This window comes from Rhincodon typus, chromosome 4 (genome assembly GCF_021869965.1).
Source record: "Rhincodon typus isolate 14 chromosome 4, sRhiTyp1.1, whole genome shotgun sequence".
Taxonomy (NCBI): Eukaryota; Metazoa; Chordata; class Chondrichthyes; order Orectolobiformes; family Rhincodontidae; genus Rhincodon; species Rhincodon typus.
In genome coordinates this window covers 96141469-96167780 of record NC_063335.1, presented here as the reverse complement: position 1 = coordinate 96167780, position 26312 = coordinate 96141469, and the positions used below count along the sequence as shown (strand labels likewise).

The 26312-nt window shown below is 41.2% G+C and overlaps 1 protein-coding gene across 1 annotated transcript in view; it reads left to right on the top strand.

The window, feature by feature from the left end:
- The window catches only part of LOC109936145 (CMP-N-acetylneuraminate-beta-galactosamide-alpha-2,3-sialyltransferase 1-like), a 93034-nt gene that overhangs the window by 27531 nt on the left and 39191 nt on the right, over positions 1 to 26312 (top strand). The window contains exon 5 of the mRNA XM_048596079.1: positions 17909 to 18642. Coding sequence (XP_048452036.1) covers positions 18376 to 18642 — 267 coding nt within the window. The 5' untranslated portion in view covers positions 17909 to 18375. The remainder of the gene's footprint in view (positions 1 to 17908; positions 18643 to 26312) is intronic.

The window sequence follows — 26312 nt, the reverse complement described above, 5'->3', positions numbered from 1 at the left end:
GACCTTATTTAATAGCAGAACAAGCTTGAGGGGCTGAATAGACACTTCTGGTTGGAATGCTGCTGTGACCGTGAGGCCCAAGTGCCTGGTGTAAGTACTTGGAATCTTAATTCCATGTTGCAAAAGAGGATGGTTTGATTCAGTATTAAATGCAATTTACCAGGTGCAGTGGGGCCCAGCCTGAGAGGAATCAATAGACGTGGAATGTCCTGCACTCTCTTAATGCTGAGTTGGAAGGAGCGTTCCTGCTGCTCCCAGCTCCATGTCCAAAGACATTTTATGGGGAGGTGGGGTGTCATTTCTGCTGTTTCTTTTCCTCCCGACATGTTCTGAATGGTGGTGGGTAATACTGGGGTATTTGAAAATCAAGAATGACTTGTGCAAAATATTTACAAAATGTGTAAGTTATTTACATAAACTATTTTCAGCTTTGTGGTTTAGTTTACTTCCAGCATCTGTGCTTGTAATTGGAGATTTAGGAGGCCACTTTAATCATGAAGAATGGGCATAATGAATTTCCTAGGCTACCTGGAGACAGTAGACCACAGGAGATAGTTTTTTTTAGATTAGTTAGTAATCTTGCTGATTATAAGTGCTACTGTTTTGTTCTGTTAAACCATGTGAGCTATATGTAGTATTTTCTCCGTGTTATGTACGTGGCAATTTCTTTGCCTGAAAGCTGCCCAATGTCTGTAGTATCAGTGGATGTTAATAAATCACAAACCCAGACAATGCTGTTAGATTGCCAGAGGTTGATAAGCGAAACAAAGGGAGAGCTAAGTTATCATTTGGCCAAACCTTCATATTAGAACAGATTAAAGTAAATGCTGCTTAATTATTGGATTATTATATTATATTCAACATGTATTTGAGGAAGTACTCGAAACGATTCACAGTAAAGTAAGTTTTTTTAATAATAGTGCTGTATGAAATTGAGTAGACTGCCTTATGACTGACAAATTACTTGGAAATGCACCGGCTGGTGTATTGTAAACAAATTTGGTAACAAGATTCTGCAATCTGAGATTAATGATTATTATCTGTACTCAGTGTCAGTGATAGAGCAGCTCACATACCTTTTTCGGTGACTTTTTCCTTCGTTAAGTTTGGATGTTCCATCAAATAAAAGAAGCATTCATTGCCTGTACGGAGATTAACGTGTCAGCTTGTTCAGTTGTTTAAAATCAAAAGGGTTTCATCGGGACTATTAAAGAGAAACTGTTTCCTTTGGTGTAGAAATTGAAAACAAGGAGTTATAATTTTAAATAAATAATGAGGCCGTTCAGTTGCCATATAAAGAAATATTGTTTTTGAATGAATGAATTAGCTTTATTGTCACATGTACTCAAAGTTTATAAGCCGCCACTTACAGTGGCATCTTGAATAAAAAGAAAAGTATCGAAGTTCCTCAGTCACAGATTAGTTACAGTGTAACTAATGTCACCAACATATGGTGCTATCATAGATACAGGGTACCGAAGTACAATCCTTAGTTACAGAATAGAGAAATGAAGAAAAAAAGGTTAAATTACAGCTATACACAGTATAACCATAGGTCAGAAAAATAAGAAGCAAACGTAAAAAGACAAACACCACAGTCTCTCCACGGCAGACAAGTGCGGGCCTGGGCCGGCGGGGGAGTGGGGGCTCAACACGGCCTGACTGCTGGCTGCCCCCACCCTCTGTGGTGGGTTGCTGTCGCCATGCTTCACACGAAGGGTAGAAGTCATTTGGAACTCTTTTCCCTAAAAGGCTGCGAATGCTGCCGTAATTGTAGCTTCAAAGCTAAATTTTGAAAGATGGATGTGAAGGAATGGGGACTTAATGTGGGTAAATGGACAGTCAGGACAGATCAGTCCGTAAATGGCAGGAATTTGGAGAGGCTAAGCATCCCCCTCCTGTTCCTACACGTTCACAAATCATTGTGTAAGGGATTCAGGAACATAGAATAGCCTTGATAGTGTGAAAGAACTGCTACTCACTGAGCATAAGTGGCACAGAGGGGATAGATTTAGAACACTCTGCAGAATGAGAGTCTTTAGAACATATAGATATGTACGCACAAAGAAGATAGATTAAACTTTAATTAATGCAGCAACAAGTTAGAGCCTAATATATGAATGATTACCATTGTTATGGACCAGACCAAACCCCCTGAAAATGTATCGAGGAGAAACCTTTTTTCTATGCTAACTTTTATCTTATTTAAAGGCAAGTGTAGGGCTCTGTGTTCCATATGTGTTTCAATTGGTCACACGACTAGACTTTAAGCAAAACATGCTTTATTCTTACACCGCTTGTTTTTGGATGGACCTGTTGGATTGTGGCCTGGTGTCATGTGATTTTTGACCCTGACTTCATACCTCATAGATCTGTAATTCTGTTCTCCCTCCCATAGGAAGGATGTTGTGAAACTAGAAAGGGTTCAGAAAAGATTTACAAGGATGTTGCCAGGGTTGGAGAGTTTGAGCTACAGGGTGAGGCTGAATTATCTGCGGCTATCTTCCCTGGGGTGTCGGAGGCTGAGGGGTGACCTTATAGATGTTTATAAAATCATGTGGGGCATGGATAGGGTAAATAGGCAAGGTCTTTTCCCCAGGGTGAGGGAGTTCAAATCTATAAGTTATAGGCTTAAGGTGAGAGGGGAAACATATAAAAGGTACCTAAAGGGCAACTTTTTCACACAGAGGGTGTTGCATGTATGGAATGAACTGCCAGAGGAAGTGATAGAGGCTGGTACGGTTACAACATTTAAAAGGCATCTGGGTGGGTATATGAAAAGGAAGGTTTTAGAAGGATATGGGCCAAAAGCTGGTAAATAGGACTAGATTAATTTAGGATTTCTGGACGGCATGGACTAGTTGGACCTTCAGGTCTGTTTCTGTGCTGTATATCTTTATGACTGGCCACAGTTAAAACTCGAACATATAAAAAGAATTGGCGCAACTTTAACTTTATCGAAATACTTAACAAAATAATACATTATTTAACAACTACTCATCAACTGTTTCAGTATAGCAGCAGCCCATAAACACACCCTTGGCAAAGGCAAATTCAGCAAAACAGATTTTACTGTCTCTTCCAGTCCAGGCAAAAAACTAAAGAATGAATCTAACAGCAGAGAGTGAACTATATCTAGCAGCTTCAACTCCAGAAATAAACAACTTTGACTACCAAAAGCAACCACTGGGTCTGTGTGAGCCTGACTCCGCCCACTCATGCTGTTTTTGTCTAATTTTAAAAAACTATTTACTCTGGTTGACAATACCTTTCTTTAAGAGGAACAAGAAAGAACACATCCCTCTTACAGGCACATGTCATCACACCATGCACAGCAGTATTTAGTAGATAATTAGTGGTACTCTGAAGTCTAAACCCAAAGGCAGTTCTTGATTTTGCCTTCTCCTCAATTAGTCTGTCTTGAATGTAAACCCTTAGTGTGGCATCAAACAACATGATAAAAGATAGATGTTCTGTGGTTACTGTTGGGTTAGTCCTGAAGAAGCCATAAGAAGCAATGATGAGGGATAGTCTCAAAGAGCAGAGTACTGCTGTGGGTATCCAGTGTTACTGAGTATGTGACATGCTATCAGGAAGGTAATGACTATACAGTTCTCTGCAATCACTAGGTGCTGTAGGAGATCCATTCTCATTAGCTGCATTGTCTTCTCTGCCATTTCCTTGACAATGCCCAAGGTCACCTCCACCTCCATGGGAGTGATTTGATAGAAATGGGGTAATCCTGCTTCTGTCTGGGCCATCTTCCTTGCAGCTTGCATGATCTTCTCGTTTTGTTGGTTGTCCTTTTGATTGCATTTGCTATTGATTGGCCAATCTGACTAGCTGGTCTATACCCTCTCGTAGTCTAAGGCTATCCTCCTCACTATTTAGTGCCCCACCAATTTTTGTATCGTCTGCAAACCTACTGAGCAACCCTCCTATATTCAAGTTTAAATTGTTTATATAAACCACAAAACAACAAGAGCCCTAACCCTGACCTATGTGGTACATAGCTCGACACAGAACCCCATTCGGAAAGATACCCCTCAACCTTCACTCTCAGCTTCGTACCACTCAGCTAATTGTGGATCTACTTTGTCAAATTTCTTTGGACCCCATTGGCTCTTACTTTTGCTATCATTGTCAAAGGGAAATTCTGTTTAACCAATTTATTGGAGTTATTTTCAGGAGTAATGTGTGCTTTTTATAAAGGCAAACTTGTAGACATGTGATACTTAGATTTCCAAAAGGCATTTCGTAAGGTGCCACATCTGAGGTGATTGCAGAAAATAAACTCTTATTGATTAGGGAGTAACAGCATGGATAGAAGCCTAGCTGGCTGGCTGGTTGAATACCGAATATGCATAAATGGACCTAAAATGGACGTGATGTGTGAAGTTTAGCAGGAGTATTGTTGTGAGGTGAAAGGGTGAGTAAATGTACCCTGATGAACCAGTTGGCAGTAATCCTTTTTAACTTAGGTGTGACAGCAATGAGCTAGACAAAGGAGGCATAGTCAGAGGAAGACCCAACACAACTTTATTGAACACTTTATTAACAATAAACAATATTTATCAGGCTCTGTATTACAATTTAATTGAACTCTGCCAACGTCAAAGTAAATCTACAACTAGCTATCTACATCTGAGACACACTTTCAAGGTTTCGTAACACCCTATCCACGTGTCCATTCCACTATATTTGAACTGTTTATTTGAAAAGACTTGTAACAACTGTTCAATAAGACTGAGATTGGCTGTTCCTTGATTTTGTAGGGTTGGCTGATATTCAAGACCTGCAGTAGTTGATTTGGGGATCCTCTCTCATCTAGGGCTGTTTCTGGTCTTTGGGCAGTATCACTGAGGTGGTCTTTTGGATCTGGTCAGTCCGATGATGCTCACCATGAAGTCCAAGGTGATGGAAATGCTGTGCAGCTCACTTGTCAGTCAAAGGTGCTGTCTGGAGACACCGTCAAAGAAGGTGAAAAAGCAGAGAGAGCTGGATCCAGGTTGCCCCTTTTAATCCCCTCCCCTCCCTTCGCACCCTTCTCAAAGATCCTGTGACTTGTGTCCAGTATTAGCATTGGGTGGAGGCTGGAAGATCCAATGAGGTGACTACTTTGTACTTGGAGGTTGCAGAACATGGTTTTGAACCTTCAACTGTCAAGTGCTGTCCTTTTTGCGCTATACCTCTGCCCTCCGACTGAGCTAGGTGCCACCAAGTCTGTGTGGCATGCTTCTAACAAAGCAAGTACACCAAAGGAGTAAAATGGTCGCTGTTAGCGCCTGGCCAGGCAGTTCCAGGCCTGTCTGGTTTCGACTGGAAGCTGATTGTCCAAGGCCTGGCTGTTTGAATACTGTCTGTTCTAGTCTGCAGTTTGCAAATTGCAGAGTCTGGCTAGGTTTAAACTGTGGCTTCCACATTTCGAGGTTTTATCCATACTCATAAAACAAAAGTCAATAATTCTGTAACAATCTGAAGATCATGGGTAACTGGACCACGTCTGTGCTGGGCCTCAACTTTTTACAATTTACATTAATAGTTTGGATACGAGGATCAAAGCTGAATTTGGCGAAATTTGCAAATGACGCCAAGATAGGTAGGAAAGTATATTAGAATTGTAAAATCATGGAATTATAGGATTTTCCAGTAAAGAAGGTCATTCCAGCCATTGTGTCTGTACTAGCTCCCAAAAGAGCTACCCTGCTAGTTCGATTCTCTCGCCCTATCTCCATAGCCTTCTAAATTCATTATTTTCAAATATGTACCCAGTTCTGTTTTGAAATCTTGCGTAGAATCTGCCTCCACCACTCTAATGGAAAGCTCATGGAATATTGGCCCTTATTTCAAGAGGTTTGGAGTATAAGAGTTGGGAAATCTTCCTGCAACTATAGAAGGTATTGGTGAGCCACATCTGGAGTCCTGTGAATAGTCTAGTCCCCCATTCAAGGAAAGATATTGTTTCTTTGGAGGCAGTTCATGGAAGGTTCATGAGGATAATCCCTGGTATGGAGGGATTGTCTAAGCAAAGGCTAAACAGATTGGGATTCCACTCACTGGAGTTTAGAAGAATGGGAGATGATCTCATTGAAACATATAGGATTCTTAATGAGCTTGACAAGGTCAGTGCAGAGACAATGTTTTCCATCAGGAGAGAGTTTAAGACTAGGGGCCATAGTCTCAGAATAAAGAGGCACCAATTTAAGATTGAGATGTAGATGAATTTCTTCTTTCAGAGGGTTGTAAGTCTTCGGAACTCCTTGCCACAGAGAGCTGTGGGGGCAGAGTCATTGTGTATATTTAAGGCTGAGATAGCCAGATTCTTCATCAGCAGGGTAGTCAGGGAACAGGCTGAAGAGGTGGAATGGCCTACTCCTGTTCTTATTTCATATGACTGTATGGTCTTAACATGATGGGCTGGTGACAGTATCATTTCCTGGAGATTTTCACACTTTTCAAGATAGACTATGCAATGCCAATGCAATTTGAGCTGACACCACACAGGCTGAGAGTGGACTTTATGCAACACTTTCCATTTGGGTGGTGATTTGCCGTGACTTCGAATGGAAGATGTCAACCTTCACCGTAAATAGCACTATCATATCTGAGTTGCTGAATTTTCAAACTCCACTTCAGATTTGAGCATATATTCTATTTTTGCAGATAATCCTGGTACTGAGGGTGTGGTGCACTGCCTTTTAGATAAGAGACTAAACTAATGGCCCAGCCACCCTCTAAGCTAAATATAAATTGTGCCTGTGTTCTGTGCCTATTCCCGTGTTTGTCACATTAACTGTAAACTCAAATCCATATATTTAAGTAAAAGCTTATCACATGCTCATTTGATGTTTTAGGTTGTGTTTTTAGAACCTTTCACAGAGCTTCAGAGTCAATGCATTGGTTTTTAAAATGCAGCTACAATCATTAAATCCAGACGCACAGCAGCCTATTTGTGCACTGTAAAGATTCATAAATAGAAAATGAATGGAAGACTAGATAGTCTGTTACTGGTGGTTTTGGTTAAGAGAGGAATGTTGGTCAGAACGCCCAAGAAAACCCTCTGCTCTTTCTTTTTTGAATAGTTGCCTTTTACATCCGAATAAGCAGGAGGCTCAATTTGTCAATACAGTGCTGTCCTTGATCATCAGTTGCATGCTAAACCTTGCATGTTGGTTGAACTGATTCCCCTCAGTGTTTCACATGAGCCATCAGGCTGAAGCATGCGTCTTTTGATTCAGACAGAAGAACACTGCTGAGCTAAGCAGTCATGTTAGTTTGTGCTGGTCCTGTCAATGATCAATGCTACCATTCTGAAAATGAGTGGCTGTGTACACAATTAGTGTTCCCCTGAAGATAATTGCCTGACTGGACCTGCTTATAAGCTGAAAGAAACTGGGGGAAAAGGAAAACAATTATTCATCAAAATAGAACGGCCAGATTTTTTAATTAGCAAATTTTTCCAATGGAAAATGCAATCTTAGATCCAAAGGTCAATCCTGTGAATCCTAGATATTTCACAAACTCCTGCCTTATATGCAGTATTTTGATGACAGTCTGACGCAAATAGTTACCCGGCTGGGTAATTAGAATTTTATCTTTATTTTAACTTAACTCTACCGCCAGGACTGTCATGTTAATGATAATAGTCCAAGAATCAATCATTTGTCAGGTATTGTTTAACTTCATGGATCCATTTATTTAATAAGGTAAAACACATTACTAGTTATGGAGTAGACATACAACAATCCGACAGATTTCAATATGTGCAGCTTATAATTTGAAAAGGAATCTTTAATGATGAACCCCCTTAAAGACAACATACACAAGCAACATCCTTTTTTGTCCAAAAAAAGGTTTTGCTACTTACAATGACAAGTGAACCAGTAAGTATCTATACGGTGGAGGTAATTTGCTGATTTGACCATACCCCAGATTGGCAAATTTGTCCAGAACTACTGCTGATTTGTGCAGTCCTAACTGCTATTCCTGTTTATATTGTGAAATTTTACCCTCGTGGGCTGTATGTTTTTCTAGAATTTGCTTATTATGACCCACCAGCCAATTTTTACACAGATTAGTTGCTGATTGATCTCATTCCTAAAGTTGTTTCAAGTGATTCAGATTGTCTTGGCTGTCATAGAAATGTAGAAACTAGAGCGGGAGTAGGCCATTCAGCCCTTCGAGCTTGCTCCTCCATTAACTATGATCATGGCTGATACTGTATCTCTATTTCATATTTCTGCTTTCTCCCCATACGCCTTGATGCTTTTAAAATCTAAAAATGTCTCAGTCTGTTTCTTGAATATGTTCGGTAACATGGCCTCTATAGCCTTCTGTGGCAGACAATTCCACAGGTACACTATGCTTTGAGTGAAGAAATGTTTTCTCATCTCAGTCCTAAATGGTCTATCACATAACATGAGACTGTGTTCCCTCATTCTAGACTCCACAATCGTGGAAAATATTTTCCTTCCATCTGTTAGAATTGCATATGTTTCAATCGGATTCCCTGTCATTCTCTGCTGTCCTCTGGGAGAAACGTAAACTCTAGGAAGCAGGAACTTCAGCTAGATGTTCAGATTTTGAGTCAGAGAGCATTCTTTAACTCCTCTACATCTCTGGACTAAATTAATCCCTCTGTGGATTGAGACATAAATGCAGTCCCTGTCTAACTGACGTGTGAACATACAAATTAGAAATAGAAGTAGGCTTTTCCATGATTGATCTTATTGTCACGTATACCGAAATACAGTGAAAAGCTTTGTTTACGAGTGATTCAGGCAGATCACAGCAAGCAAAGGATGTACAGATCAAAAAGACTTAGAGGCATACAGGTTACATTATTTGAGGCTAGAGTCCATTAAACAGTCTGATAACAGCCAGAAAGAAGCTGTTCCTGAACCTGCTTTTGCGTGTATTTAGGCTTCTGTATCTTCTGCAATTTGTTTTGTCCATTTTATAATTTATTCCTAAAATGTGAAATGCTGGACATTTTACTTTTCTGTTTTCTTAAGAACTGTAATTGAAGGAGCTGTACCTAGGGATCTTGTACCTAAGATTGCACCGTAAGTGGTGACTTATACACTCTTCATTCACTGTGCTCATTTGTTTACATGTGATAATGTAGCTAATTCTAATTCTAATTCAATTCAGAACAATTCTGATTAGAGAGCAGTATGTGGTCAGGAGACTTTGCAGTATATGCCTGTTCTATTTTAACTGCTTTATAGTCAGTCTTCTTTCACTTCATCCACATTCGAGCTGAGGGAGATTACACTTATAAATGGGATATCCACAAAGTTCTCAAACTCAAGGATAAATCTCAGTGAAATCAGCTGCTGCTCAAGTTTGAGACCTGGAACTCAACTTACTGCAGCTGACAACACTTCCTTCACAAATGGTTATCCAGGATATAAGAAGTGTCCTGTGGATCCCACATCATATGCTATTAAATATAATATTATTTACAAGAGAGCACATGTTTGGAAACCCTACACACTCTGGTCATATGTGATCTGGCGTCACCAGTCCCCAAACTACCAATGACTATAGTATGTATAGTCGATAAAATGGTACTCCTCGCCTACTTATTGGTGAGATCCTTCTTCTTGAAGCCTCTTGTGTAACAGATCATGGCACAAAATCACAAATAAAGATTGCCAATTACAGGATGCCAAATTTTTATAAGGTATACCCAATTACACCTGTGAAACCCAAATATCTCGCAGTGCTAATAGTATGCAATCTAGAGTCACGTGATTTCTCAAACATCTTGGACCGCCTCTAGTTGCCAACCCTATTTTAACAATAACTGAAATACTGACTTGATAACAGATGGCTATCTGCCTTCAGCATTTCAAACACTAGTGTTGCAGCAGCTCGTGAAGGGACGCGGTTGCAAACCTGAGTTTATACCGAAGTTGCGTAGTTCATCCTCTTCTCAAGATTCTCCCAGACACTCCAGGAGAAAGCAGCCTGCTTTATTGACACCATACCCACTCCCTCCATCACTGATACTCAGTAGCAGTAGTGTGTACCATCTACAAAATGCACTGCAGAAATTCACCAAAGATCCTCAGATAGCATCTTCCAAACCCACAATCGCTTTCATCTGGAAGGACAAGAGCAGTGGATACATGGGAACACCACCACCTGAAAATCCCCCTCCGAGCCACTCACCAACCTAACTTGGAAATACATTTCTCTTCCTCACTGTCATTGGGACAAAATCCTGAATTCCCCCCCAAACAGAATGTGAGTCTACCTACGGCAGATGGTCTGCAGCAGTTCAGAAAGGCAGATCACCGCCTCATTCTCAAGGGCAACAGGGGATGGGCCATAAATGCTGGCCCAGCCAACAATTCCCACGGTTCCACAAGTGAACAAAAAAAAATCCCTCTAAATTGCCAGCTTGGCAGATCTGAAATCCAGGAATCTGATCTATCTTTGGATGAAATGTGTTCAAAAACAATTTTCTTTATCAATATATGGATGCTGTTAATAGAGGAGCAAAACTTGACTTTCTTATGGGCAACAAGGCAAGTCAGGAATCGAAGTAAAAGTAGGTGAACACTGGGCCTAGCGATCATCATTATATTTGTTTCAAAATGGCTAATGAAAAGGATAAGCCTTCTATAAAAGTTAAAGTTTTTAATTGGAGTAAGGCAAATTTTAATGGTACGAGACAAGAATTTTCAAAAGTAGATTGTCATAGAATCCCTACAGTGTGGAAACAGGCTCTTTGGCCCAATAAGTCCATACCGACCCTCAGAGCATCTCACCCAGACCCATCCCCCTAATCTACACATCCCTGAACACTATGGGCAAGTTAGCATGGCCAATCCACCTAGCATGCACATCTTTGGACTGTGGGAGGAAACCGGAGCACCTGGAGGAAACCCACGCAGAATGTGCAAACTCCACACAGACAGTCGCCCGAGGGTGGAATCAAACCCGGGTCCCTGGCACTGTGAGGTAGCAGTGCTAACCACTGAGCCACTGTGCCATTGTTTGCAGGTAAAAGGATGTCTGACAAGTGGGAGGCGTTCAAAAGTGAAATAACAACAGTTCAGAGACATTATGTTCCTATTAGAGTGAAGGATAAGGCTGGTAAGATTAATGAACAATGGATGAATAAAGATATTGAAGTTCTAGTCAAGAATAAATTATAAGTTAGAACACAGTAACTTTGAAATGTGTTTAATTAGCAGAATAACCCTTTTACAGCAACTAAATTTTTTTTAAAAATGACAGTGATTAATATGACAACAGAGAGGAGGGGGAGACAGACTAAACAGAGCTTTTGATTCAAACTGGCTCAGTAGCACCCTTGATGCTGGACCAGGAGCTATCCATTCAAATTTTACTCTTGTCTAATTTTCCAGTGTGGTACTGGAGGAGTGTTGCACTGTCAGAGGTGCCATCTTTTGAATAAGATGCAAAGTTGAGTACCTGATGTTTTCAGGACATTATTTCCAAAAGAGGTTTTTCGCTGTGGAACGTTGGAACTGGCGATCGATGAATTGAGCATTGTATCCTGTTCTTATGAGGGCATCCTTCAATACCTTCAGGTGTCTGTCTCGTTCCTCCTCATCCGAACAGATTCTGTGTAGGGCTTGTCCATAGTGAATGGTTGTTTTTAACACGTTTCAGGTGGAAGTTAGAGAAGTGCAGCATTGTGAGGTTATCCGTAGGCTTGCCGTGGAGTGAGGTATGAGGTGTGTGTCCCTGATGGAGATGCGTGTGTCTAAGAATGAGTCTGATTCTAAAGAGTAAGTCTGGTAAGTCTGATTTGTGGGATGAAACTTGTTGATATCACTATGTAGTTGCTTCAGTGATTCCTCGCCATGGCTCATGGCGAAAAACTGTAATGACCTCCTCAGAAGACAGACACGAGATACGTACGATAGGGTGCCCTTCGTCGCCCAGTACTTCCCGGGAGTGGAGAAACTATGCTTTGTTCTTCACAGCCTTCAACACATTATCAATGACGATGAGCACCTTACCTCCACTTGCCTCCACTTCTTGCCTTCAAACAATGGCCAAACCTTAAACAGACCATTGTTCACAGCAAACTACCCGGCCTTCAGGACAACATCTACCACGACACCACACAACCCTGTCATGGCAACCTCTGCAAGACATGTCAGATCTTCAACATGGACACTACCGTCACACGTGAGAACACCACCCAGCATGTGCATGACAGATACTCATGTGACTCGGCCAACGTTGTCTATCTCATACGCTGCAGGCAAGGATGCCCAGAGGCATGGTATATTGGCGAAACTATGCAGACGCTACGACAACGGATGAATGGACACCCCATAACAATCACCAAACAGGGATGTTCCCTCCCAGTGGGGAAATACTTCAGCGGTCAAGGACATTCGGCCTTGAATCTTCAGGTTAACGTCCTCCAAGGCGGGTTTTGGGATACACAACAACACAGAGTTGCCAAGCAGAGGCTGATAGCCAAGTTCGGTACCCACGAGGACGGCCTCCACTGGGATCTTGGGTTCATGTTGTAGTACAGGTGACCCCACCACACTGTACACTCTCACACACACACATTCATATGTACACATGCACTCACTCACACAAACACACTTTCACACACACCACACTACACACACCACACACACACACACTAACACTCTCTCACTCTCTCTCTCTTTCTCTCTCTCGCACACACACTGGCATTCTTTCTCTCTCTCTGTCTTTTGCACACACTCTTTCTCTCCCACGCACGCGCATGTATATACACACACACGCTGTCTCTCCCTCGCACGCACATACTCTCTTACTGCCTCACACACAAACTCACTCTCTCTCTTCCACCCACACACATACACTCTCTGTCTCCCCCTTGACAAAAGACCAAAATTGTAACAGGATTTTACATTTATCTTAGTTCCATGGTTTAAATATCATAATATCTGTTTCAAACAGGGGTATTAGCTGCCTAATACATAGAACTGCACAGACATAACAGCACTTCACCATAAACCACAATTTGTATTAGATTTTATATATACAAGGGAATTCATCACTGAATTAGTAATCCAGAGATTACTAGTTTTATGTTTGCCACCATAGCAATAAAAATTGTTTGTAATCAAAAGTCTAATTATGACCATTGTCAATTGCCATTAAAAACCCATCCTGTTCATTAATGTCCTTTAGGGAAGGAAACTGCCTTCCATATCTGGCCTGGTTTACATGTGAATCCAGATGACAACAATATGGTTGACTCTTAACTGCCCTGTAAAATGGCTTAGCAAGCCACACAGCTGTACCAACTGCGAGAAAGGAATCAAGGAACAAAATCAGACAGACTACCTAGCATTGACTAAGACATTGACAGTAGTCAATGTGTGTGTACCATGCTGAATTATATTGCTGTTCCTTCAGTCTATCTGGGTCAGAATTCTAAAACTCTCTCCCTAATGGCACTGTGGATCTATCTGCAGCAAATAGACTGCAGTAGTTCAAGAAGGCAGCTCACGACCATCTTGTCAAGGCCAGTTAGTGATGACCAATAAATTTTGGCCCAGCCAGCGACACCCAAATTGAATAAAATTAAATATTTGACATGAGTTCACAGTAGGATTTGCTTTTCCTGGTATTCAGGCCTTGCTATGGTTTCAGAATTAAACAGAAGTAAACACCAATGATCTTTTATAGTTCTGTTTAAGAGGGAGGATAAGTCATTTATAAACTGTACAGTTTTCCTTTTGATCTTCAGCTAGTTGGGTTGAATAGTTTATCAATAAATAAATTATTACCAGAGCTGTAAAAAAGTGCTTTGTATTATCAAATTATTATTATCATTAAGAACATAGAAGCAGGAGTACACCATTCGACCCATCAAGCCTGCTCCGCCATTCAGTATGACCATGGCTGATCGTGAAGTTTAATAACCGAGCCCACCCTCCCTGATATTCCCTGATCCCTTCAGCCATAAAGCCATTTTGACTTCCTTTTTGAAAACATGTAATGTTTTGGTTTCTACCACTTTCTGTGGTAGTGAATTGCACAGACCCGTGACTCTGTGGGTGAAGAAAATTCTCTGCATCTCAGTCCTAAAAAAAGGTTTACCCCTTATCCTTAAACTGTGACCTCTGGTTCTGGACTCGCCAACCATCAGGAACACCCTTCCTGCATCTAACCTGTCTAGTCATGTTAGAAATCTTATGAGTTTCTATGAGATCCCCAGATTCTTCTAAACTAGTGAGTACAATTCTAACTTATTCAATCTCACCTCATACATAAGTCCTGCCATCCCAGGAATCAATTTGATAAACCTTAGCTGCACTCCCTCGCTAGCAAGAACATCCTTCTTCAGATAAGGAGACACATTCCTGGTGTAGCCTCACTAATGCCCTGTTTAATTTCAGCAAGCCCTCCTCGTTCCTGTTCTTGGATCCTCTCATTATGAAGGCTGACATATAGTTTGCCTTCTTTACTACCTGCTGCACCTGGGCACTTACTTTCAGTGAGTGGTGCATGAGTATGAATGACGCTCAAATTATAGTGCTGTTGCAGATGAGTAGGGAAGAGTGTTGGTAGAATTACATGATGTCTGTTTTGACAACTCTGTAGAGTCACCATTGTATATTGCATTTATTCATAATTTGTCATGTAGGATACCAGTGACAATTGTAAACATGGCCAGGCATCCATAACATGGCGGAATCTTCCAAAGGGTAATTTAAGTCAGTGTGTCAAAAGCTATTCCGTGATTGAAGAAAAGCATGTATAAATGGAGATAACACGGTGTGGAGCTGGAGGAGCACAGCAGGCCAAGCAGCATCAGAGGAGCAGGAAATAGATACTGTGTTTTCTATGTGGTGGAAACATCATAATTTGATTTGATTTGATTTATTGTAGTCACATCTACCTAAATACAGTGAAAAGCTTTATTTTGTGAGTAGTACAGGCAGATCATAGCAAACAAAGACATGGGTGCTTAGACAGAGTGAGGCATACAGGTTAAGGAGGTGCGCAAAGCAAGATCAACATTATTTGAAGTTATAGAGTCCATTCAGTAGTCTAATAGCGTCTGGGAAGAAGCTGCTCTTGAACCTGTTGATGCATGTGTTCAATCTTCTGTACCTTCTGCCTGATGGAAGAGGTTGTAGAAGAGCATTACCAGGGTACGAGGGGTCTTTGATGATGTTGGCAGCCTTTCTGCAGCAACAAGAAGTGTAAATAGAGTCCCTGGATGGGAGGTTGGCTTCCATGATGGTCTGGGCTGTGCACACAGCTTTCTGTAGTTTCTTACAGTCCCGGGCAGAACAGTTGCCACACCATGCCATTATGCACCCAGATAGTATGCTCTCTATGGTGCACCTGGAACCTACAAGGTATGCTGCAGAAATTCTCGAAAACTCTTTAGACAACACCTTCCAAACCACACCCAATTTCATTTAGAAGGACCAGGGCAGTAGATACATGGGAACACCAGCATCTGCAAGTTCCCCTCCAAGCCACTCACCATCCTGACTTGGAAATATAATTGCTATTCCTTCACTGTGGCTTGGTCAAAACTCTGGAAAACCCTCCCTAAGAGCTTTGTGGGTCTGTCTACAACACATGGACTGGAGTGGTTCAAGAAGGCAGTTCACTACCACCTTCTCAAAGGCAGTTAGGGACAGACAGGCAATAAATGCTGGTCCAGCCAGCGATACCAATGACGCCTGAGTGAATAAAAACAAATTTAAAATACCTTTATTGAAATTTGACCTGTTATAGAGATAACGATTGTTTTCTGTGCAATAGTCACTTTCAGTTTCAACTGCAATACCCTGTATGATTGGATGATTTACCACCTCTCACTACTTCAGGCCAAAAAATAAAGAAAGGATAAGGTAAGGCAGAGCTAAAATCCAGCGAACACAAGTATAATTCCCATCTTGGCACCTTCATTGAATATAATTTTAAAGAAAATATATAAATAAAAGTTGCTCATTGTAAAACACTAACTGACTTGTCACCGGGGGAAAGAGATGATGCAGGTAACTGATCCAGCCTAAATTTAACTTGAATTCTAAACCTATTTGTTTGAGGCCACTTAACAACTTCAAGATGGTTAACTGTGGGTCCCAAGGCTATTTTTAAAAAATGTGCACCTAATCAATCCCAAGCCAGATAACTGGAAGATGCTTCTTTTCCCTGGAGTGACATGAGTGGAAAACGATAATACAGAAAATAAATCTAATTGGCAATTAACAGAAGAGGCTTGTTTTTACTTTGTTGACAGTAAAGCGCTTATTCAAGTTTACAGACTGAGGCAGGGGCTGTTCCTGTCAATGTCCTGGTCTGTGAGGGATTATCTTATTTTGAGTATATTGATGGTCTTGATAGATACAATTTTTGACTGTAGGCATTGTTCCCTGAAAGCTACATGTGGACCTAGCCACTTGGGTCTGCACAGTGATCGGTGTGCTGTTGCCATTCGTAGCATTGACATCTGATTCCAGAAGTTGCTGCTGCACACAGACCTCCAAGGAAAAGAAATTAGCAGGAATGCTGAGTGTATGTGAAACAAGGGAGTAATGATGTTGTGGAAAGTAAAGTCCAAATATTGACTAGGACACTTTGATGTAACATGCATGATTTATACATATTTTAATATCATTTATTTTGAATTGGAGGCATGTGTGATTTCTGTGTATGTGAAAGGTTTAATAATTAATATTTCTGAAGCTATGTTAATCTGTTAAAATGTAGCATGAAAAAGAGACTTTGTGGACATATAGGGGCTTTGTATTCAATGAGTGAGTTTTACAAGTGATAGAGTTAACAGTTGGGTTTCAGACAGAACAATTCAGAACTTGTTTTCAATTTGTGTAGGGGAAGCAACCATATCTTGAAGAAAATCCTTTGGTTTGAGGTTTGTTGGAACAGATATGGAGAACAGTTGCTCCCTAAAGAAGGGAGATAGTTTAGAATTATTAAGAAATGGGTTACCTCAGTGTAAGGAATTGAGTTTTAAAGTTCCAGACCAGAAGTGTTTGGTTAAAACCTTGAAGGGATTATTTGAAGTTGAGAATATCTGGACTTGATTGTTTGAAGATTCAATGAAGTGGTAATTAGGTTCTGAAGACCAGAGAATAGAATCCACAGCTAAGTCAAACCCAATGTGTGATAGAGAAAGGAATTCTCTCTCTGGTGTTCAGAGTACTGTAAAAGGATACTGTTGGAATTAGTGTGGATTTTAGATTATGTGTGTTTCAAAATCTTTAAACTTTTATGTAAATACTTTGATTTTTTCTATTTCATCTTTATTTCTTTTGTGCAATAAACTTCTATTTACCAATAAAACAAAATCTGCAGCATCCTGTTATTTAGTGAGATCACCTTGTTAAAACAAAAAAAAATATAATCTATCAAGCTAGATTTAAGTCTGGGATCTGACTTGTCAAGTAATAGCATCAGCTGGGATCCTAAGTATCTAATAGAATGTTGGAACAGACTCACGGGACTACATGGCCTACTTTTGCTCCTTTAAAGGAGATGAGAATTAGCGAATTTTAACTTCTTCTTCTTCCACCAAGCAGAAGAAAGTCGCTGCTAATAGGTAAGGAAATTATAAATGTTTACAACTGTGCAGAAGTGACAGAATTTCCTGCGGGTGTTGGTTTTTTTTGTTAGTGTCATATCTGTTGTTGATGTTGAGTTGCCAGGATACAGTTGCAAACACCACTCCTACGTATCAATCCAGAAACAAAACAACATACCAGAGAATGGTATTCTGCCCTAAAATATACCCTCACTTCTTCCGTACCAATCTGAATCCAGACTAACAGTGCAAAGTAGATGTTTCAGAAAGTAACCCATATTTCCTTCTAGTGAAGTTGTTTAAGTTTGGTTTGTGACGTTTTTGCATTTTATTTTGATTTAGGAGGAAGTTTATTTTCGGCAAAAACTGAAAGATTATCAACCAGAATGGCATAAAGATAAATTCTAAAAATGAAATCAAATATACAACTGGATTCCAAGACATCAGCATGACAGAAATCGCAACATCTGTTTGGAAGCTAGTTCCAAAATGTATGCTGCCTACTCTAAACACTGGCTTAACTCCACATGAACTTTACACGGATTAACGTTCAGGAAAACAAAGTTTCATTCATTTTCATTCAGAAAACTTTCGTTATTCTGACCAGACTTCCTTTTGTCGAAATATGTGTCAAACTGCTGCTCAACAACCAGCCTGTCAAACAATAATTGAGTTATAAAGAGAAATCACTTTGAAGAGGGAACAAATTGCAGAATTTGTCAACACTGGTTTCCTCAGAAGATCTGTTTCCTGGCTTTCCCACATTTTTGTCAGATAAGTGGAGAAGTATCATTCAAGAAGGTGTCGCAATGTTTGCTCACAGGCTTCAGAAACAGCAGTGGTTTTTCTATTTGCTGGTTTTTACCGTGCTCCTGTTATCTGTCGCTTTTACTTACACGGACAAGATTGAGTTTGCACTTAAAAAATTATTCGCTGTGAGAAAGTGCAAATGTAACCGTTGTGTGTCAGAATTAAATGAATCAGCGTGGTTTGACAAGCGATACATTCCCACTATGTATCCCATTCTGACCAAAAATAGCTTCACACTTCCTGAGGCATCCTATAAATGGTGGCAAGTAAGTACACTGCACAAAGGATGTGGTCACTTAACTATATTGAGGGAGAAACCTGTTGATTGATAAAGTGTTATTGAGTACATGCTTGACATTGAAAGAGACTGATGACTAAAAGTTCTTCTGGTCCATATTGAATATATTATAGTGTTTAAAACAAACAATGGATACATTTGTGTGGCTGGCGCTTGACAAAAACATTCAGTGAAGATCGGCAAAGGTCTGCAGGGCAGGAGCAGGCAGACATCACTGTATTACCTGATACCAAACTGGAACAGGAATTTGGTACCCACTCTCACCCATCAGTGCGTGCGTGGTTCTTCTCACTGCTGATGGCATTGTTCACTTATTGAATATTTGCCACCCACTTGCTCATTTCCCCACACCAAACCTCTCATTGCCTCCTCTTTTCTGATTTTGCACAATGCCTCTGTTGCTACCCCTCACCACCTCACTTGCTGCTTCACTCACCATCTCACATCCATTCAAGAATACACAAGAATTAGGACCAAGGAGAGGTCATTTGGCCCGATGATCTATCCCACCATTTGATAAGGTGATGCCAAATCTAATTATAGTGTCAATTTCACTTTATTGTCTTCCACCAAACCCCATATTGCTTGATTCTCTAGTTGATTAAAAAACTATGTAACTCAGCCTTGGATGCATGAAATGATCCAGCCTCCATTGCTATCAGTGAAAAGAATTCCTCAGATTTACAAGAAGGGTCTAGACCCAAAATGTCAGCTTTCCTGCTCCTCTGATGCTGCTTGGCCTGCTGCGTTCATCCAGCTCTACACCTTGTTGTCTGAGAAAAAGAAAACTTCTCTTTGCCTCGATGTTAAGAAGGATAATTTTTAAAATATGTCCCCTAATTCTAGCCCTCCACAAGAGAAAATATCCTCTCAAAATGCTCAAGAACCTTATAAATTTCAACAAGGTAAACTGTCTTGTAGACTCCAATGAGTTTAAGCCCAGCTTGCTCAATTTTTCTTCAGACATAAAACATTCTCTTCATCCCAAGAATCAAACGAACCTTCTCTGAACTGCTTCAGATACAATTATATCCTTTCTTAAGTTAAAAAACTGTAAATATGCATAATGCTCCAGATGGGGTCCAGATATAGTCCTGTAGCAACACTTATTTTACCTGGTGTCCACCACTAATTTGAATCTTTCTAACCAAAGAATGCATCTTACAGTTATCCAAGATGTCTGTATGGATACTCCCTCTTTGTCCATCACTCAATTCGAGACCACGTTATAGCTTACCTCATGCTGAGGACCATTTACAGGCCTTGCCAGATACCTTAGTATAGATAAAAGGGTACACAAGGCATTATAGTATGGATTAGGAATGCCACAAGAGCCTAAACTAAGAAACCTGACCATTTCTAGGCATTGTTCTTATGTTTTTCTGGGGAGCGATAGAAGATGGTTGCTCAACTGAGGTTGTCTATGCCTGTTAATTCTTATTAAATATTCCTATACTTGTATCAAATAGTAAAAGTACAGTTTTTTACGATGTAATTTGTTATAACTGGGGAGGTGATGGTCGAATGGTATAATTGTTGCTGTGTTGATCCAGAGACCCAGATAAACGTTCTGGGGACCCGGGTTTGAATCCCGCCACAGCAGATGGTGATATTTGAATTCAATTAAAAGAAAATTCTGAATTAAGAGTCTAATGATGCCCATGAATCCATTGTCAATTGTTGGAAAAGCACATCTGGTTCACTAATGTCCTTTAAGGAAGGAGGCTGCTGTCCTTACCTGGTCTGGCCTATTTGTGACTCCAGGCCCAGAACAATGTGGTTGACTCATAACTGCCCTCTGGGCAATTAGGGATGGGCAATAAATGCTGCCTAGCCAGTGATGCCCCCATTCTGTGAATGAAAAAAATTCATGTATCAGGGCATCCTGATCCCTCTGTACCAAAATGTTTTGCAGTCTCTCTCCAAACAATATAGTGCTTACTCTTCTTCCTGCCAAAGTGGAAAAGTTCACATTTTTTTCTGCATTGGACTCCATCTGCAAAGTTTTTGTACACTCATTTAATCTATCCATTTTTTTTTATTCATTTAATGGGCTTTGGGTGTCACTGCTAGATGAATTGCCCAGAGGGGGTTTAGAGTCAGCCACCTTGCTGTGATCTGTAGTCACATGTAAGACACCAGTTTCCCTCCCTAAAGGATATCAGTAGGTCAGATAAGTGTTTTTCCTGGCAATCAATAGTAGCTTTACAGTCACCATTACACTTTTAATGATTGTAAGTGGTATTACCTACTGAAGTGGGATTTGAACCTTGCTCCCCAGAGCATTACCCAAATCTCTAGATTAATACCACTAGGCCATCACCTCCCCTCTTAGTTGAGGCTTTGTCCTTTTGATAGCTTACTTTGCCACCTACCTTTGTGTCATCGGGAAATTTATTTATTATATATTCCTTCCCTTCATTTGTATAGATTGTAAATAGTTGAAGCCCAGCCCTGATGAAACTCTCCTACTATCATTTTGAAAATGACCCTTTAATCACTGCACACTGCTTCCTTTCCAATTTTCTACTCATGCTAATATGCTAACTGTAATATCATGAGCTTTTATATCGTATAGTAACTTATGATATGACACCTTGTGGAATGGCTTTTGGAAATCCAAATACGCTACACCCATAGGTTCCTGTTTATTCCCTTGATTGTTACTTCCTCAAAAGAACTTTAATCAATTAAATTTACTGTTCATAAAACCATATTTGCTTTCCCTGATTGTACACTCATAGAACCCCTACAGTGTGGAAACAGGCCCTTTGGCCCAACAGGTCCACACTGACCCTTGGAGCATCCCACCCAGACCTGTTCCCTTATAACCCACCTGAGCTACACATCTCTAAACACTATGGGCAATCCACCTAACCTGCACATCTTTGGACTGTGGGAGGCAACTCACACAGACACAGGGAGAACGTGCAAACTCCACACAGACAGTTGCCCAAGGGTGGGATTGAACCCAGATCCCTGGCACTGAGAGGCAGCAGTGCTAACCACTGAGCTACCAGGCCACCCATGTAAATCATTTACCTGAACCTAGGGACAAACTGCTTTTTAAATGAAGGATATTTTCAGATACATACCATCTTTTACTAATCATCTCATAATCAAAAGCAAAATATTCCTATAACACTTGAAATCATTGTACTGTAGCCTGTTAGGAAATGGGTTCACACTGCCGTTATCAAAAACTTGATGGTGTCTGTAAACCTTTTTTTATTATCCACTGTACTTATTATTCTTTGTCTCCATTTATCACAATGTTTACAATTAGGTCTATTTGGGCACTTGGAGGAAGGAAAAAGCTTCACGTCACCTGAACGGATCTAAAAGCGTAGTTTTTATTTTCCAATGAGCTCAGACTTGACATATCGACAAGATGTCGAAAATACCTTATTTTTAGGTCTTTTTAGTTTTCCGGCATGCAGATAAAGGATACCCGATCTATGTATGATTTTCTAAATACCCTCCCAATATGTCCTTTGAAATGGATTCTAGTATTTCCTCAAAGATAGATATTAGGCTAACTGGCCTATAGCTTCCTGCTTTCCATCTCTCTCCTTTCCTCAACTGAGGTGTTACATTATTGATTTTCAAATCTGCAGGAGCCTGTCCAGAATCTAGAGAATTTTGAAAGAACATTGACAATGCATTTACTATCTCTGCTGTCATTTCTTTAAGATCCTAGGATGAAGAGCATCATGTCCAGGGGAAATGTCTACCTTTAGTTTTAATAGCTTTCCCAGTATCTTTACCCAATAATTGTGATTGTTTAAATGCTCCTCCCCTTTTACCTCTTGATTTTCCAGTATTTTCATTGTAGAAGACACAAAAACCTTTTCAATTCTTCTCCCATTTCCTTGTTTCCCATTATTAATTTACTTTTCTTGCCATCCAAGACACTTTCCTTAGTTACTTTTCTTCTTCTAAATATCTGTGGAAACTCATACTATCTGTTTTTATATTTCTACCTAGCTTTCTCTCAGATTCTGATTTCTCCTTCATTAGTTTTTTAAAAATTCTTCAATTTTCAAAGTCTGTCCTGTTTTCTGACCGATCACTAATCTTCACAGTATCTATGTTTTTGCTTTCAATTAATGCATCCTTAACTTCTAATGATATATCCTTCTCATACAGCCCATCTTTCTCAATGGAATATACCTTTGCTGAAGATAGAATATCTTAAATGGGTGCCACTGATCCTGTACTGTCCTTTATATCAACTGTGTTCTCTGTTCACTTTAACCATCTTTAACCCCATACCATTATTTAAGTTCAAGAGACTGTTCCTAGACCCACACTTCTCACCGAACGGCAAACTGAATATAAAATTCTATTGTGGCATGATCACTGTTGCGTCAAGACTCCTTCATCATGTGACGAGATTACTAAAATAGCATGCTCGCTGATGGCACTGGAATATACTGCTCACAATTGCCTCAAATAGACTTAATAAATTCATCTTCCTTTGCCAATTTGCTATATACATTCAATGTAAAGGTGACTATGGCGATGCCATTCTTATAAGTCTGCATTATGTTCTCCTCCTGTTATACTCTGTTCTTCATTATAGCTATTAGGGAGCCTGCAAACTACTTCTTACCATTGCTATTTCTTATCTCTACGCATTGAGGTACAATCATAAATGCAGTCCCATGACATTTTACTCCTATTCGGGGATCAATACTCTTTGATAACTGTGTTCCTTATGCTTATTTATGGTTTTAGGTTGTCAGAGTAAAATCACACATCATCTAAGACATTGCACATCAGAGAAAGATTTGAAAAAAATCCCAATTAGTTATTTCTGCACTTATTAAAATATCTTCGTTTGATAAGATGGATGGTTTGCTGACGGCTATATGCTGTGTCTTTGGCAATAACATCTCTATGTAGCAAAACTGGAATCACTGGATAACGGGGCAAACTCCCCACTGGTTGGGGTATTATCTGGCACATAGGACGATGGTTGTGGTTGTTGGAGATCAGTCATTTCAGCTCCAGAGCACCTCTGCAGGAGCTTCCCAGATCGTGTCCTGGGCCCAACCATCTTCAACTATTTCATCAATGTCCTTTCCTCCATCGTAAGGTCAGAAGATGGGACGTTTGCCAGTGATTGCACAAGGTTCAACATCATTCGTGGGTTCAATTCCAGCCTCAGTCGACTGTCTGCGTGGAGTTTGCACATTCTCCCCATGCCTGTGTGGATTTCGTCTAGGTGCTCTGGTTCCCTTGCACTGTCCAAAGATGTGCAGGCTAAGTGGCTTAATCAGGGGAAATGTAGAGTTACAGGGATAGGGAAGGGGAGAGGGTCTGTGTGGACTTGATGAGCCAAATGGCCTGCTGTTATGCTGGAGGGATTCTATGATTCAATAAGATCTGGACAATATCCAGGCTTGAGCCGACATGTGGCAGGTGATATTCACGCCAGACAAATGCCAGGCAATGACCCTCTCCAGTAAAAGACAATCTAACCACCACTGCTTGATATTCAATGGTAATAGTGAATGCATATTATTAACATCCTGGGGGTTACCATTGACCAGAAGCTCAACTGGACTTGCCATATAAATACAGTGGCTACAAGTGTAAATAAGAGGCTAGGAATACTGTTGCGAATAGCTCACCTGCTGACTTGGCAAAGTCTGCCCACCATCCACTAGGCACAAGGCAGGAGTGTGATGGAATATGGCCCATTTGCCTGGATGAGTGCAGCTCCAAAAGCATGACACCACCAGGACAAAGTAGCCCACTTTATTGGCACCACATCTGTAAACATACGCTCTGTCCACCACTGATGCTCAGTCGCAGCAGCGTGTACTACCTACAAGATGCACTGCAGAAATTCATGAAAGATACTGAGACAGCATCTTCCAAACCTACAACCACTTCCATCTAGAAGGACAAGGGCAGCAGATACATGGGAACACCACCGCCTGTAAGTTCCCTTCAAGCCACTCATCATCCTGACTTAGAAATATATTGCCATTCCTTCACTATCACTGGGTCAAAATCCTGGAATCCACCCCTCCATGGGCATTGTGGGTTTACCTGCAGCACATGGACGACGGCCATCAAGAAGGCAGCAAAACACCAAGGGCAATTAGGGATGGGCAATTGATGCTGGCTAGCCAGCGATGCCCACATCCCCTGAGTGAATATATAAAAAAGTCATCTGGAGTTCCAGCATCAGAAATGTCAGTCTTCCGTCAATTCTATTCACTCCATGTGACAGCAAAAAAATTGGCTGAAGGCACTGGATACTACAAAGGTATGGGCTCTGATAACATTCTGTTAACAGTTCTGAGGACTTGCCTTCCAGAGTTTGCCACACCCCTAGCTGAGTTGTTCCAGTTCTACAACATTGGCATTGAACCAGCAATGTGGAAAATTGGCCAGATACATCCTGTATAAAATAAGCCTGACAAATTCAATCTGCCCAATTACAGCCCATTGGTCTATTCTAATTCATCAGTAAAGTGGGCCGTTAACAGTAGTATCAAGCAGTTATAACAAGGTGTAGAGCTGGATGAACACAGCAGGCCAAGGAGCATCAGAGGAGCAGGAAAGCTGACGTTTCGGGTCTTGACCCTTCTTCAGAAATGGGGGAGGGGAAGGGCGTTCTGAAATAAATAGAGAGAGCGGGGGAGGTGGATAGAAGATGGATAAAGGAGAAGATAGGTGCAGAGGAGACAGACAGGTCAAAGAGGCGGGGGTGGAGCCAGTAAGGGTGAGTTTAGGTGGGGAGTTAGGGAGGGGATAGGTCGGTCCAAGGAGGACGGACAGGTCAAGGAGGCAGGATGTGGTTGGTAGGTAGGAGATGGGGGTGGGGCTTGAGGTGGGAGGAGGGGATACGTGGGAGGACGGACAGGTTAGGGAGGTGGATACGAGCTGGGCTGGTTTTGGGATGCGGTCGGGGGAGGGGAGATTTTGAAGCTTGTGAAGTCCACATTGATACCATTGGGCTGCAGGGTTCCCAAGCGAAATATGAGATGCTGTTCTTGCAACCTTTGGGTGGCATTGTTGTGGCACTGCAGGAGGCCCAGGATGGAAATGTCGTCCAAAGAGTGGAAGGGGGAGTTGAAATGGTTCGCGACTGGGATGTGCAGATGTTTGTCGCAAACCAAGCGTAGGTGTTCCACAAAGCAGTCCCCAAGGCTCCACTTGGTTTCCCCGAACAGCGGATACAGTATACCACATTAGCAGATGTGCAGGTGATCATCTGTTTGACGTGGAAGGTCTTCTTGGGGCCTGGGATGGGGGTGAGGGGGGAGGTGTAGGGGCAGGTGTAGCACTTCCTGCGGTTGCAGGGAAAAGTGCCGGATGTGGTGGGGCTGGTGGGGAGTGTGGAGCGGACAAGGGATTCACGGAGAGAGTGGTCCCTCCAGAACGCAGATAAGGGTGGGGAGGGAAAAATGTCTTTGGTAGTGGGGTCAGACTGCAGATGGCGGAAGTGTCGGAGGATGATGCGTTGGATCCGGAGGTTGGTGGGGTGGTACATGAGGACAAGGGGGATTCTGTTCTGGTTGTTATTGCGGGGAGGGGGTGTGAGAGATGAGTTGCGGGAGATGCAAGAAACACGGTCGAGGGCGTTTTCGACCACTGTGGAGGGGAAGTTGCAGTCCT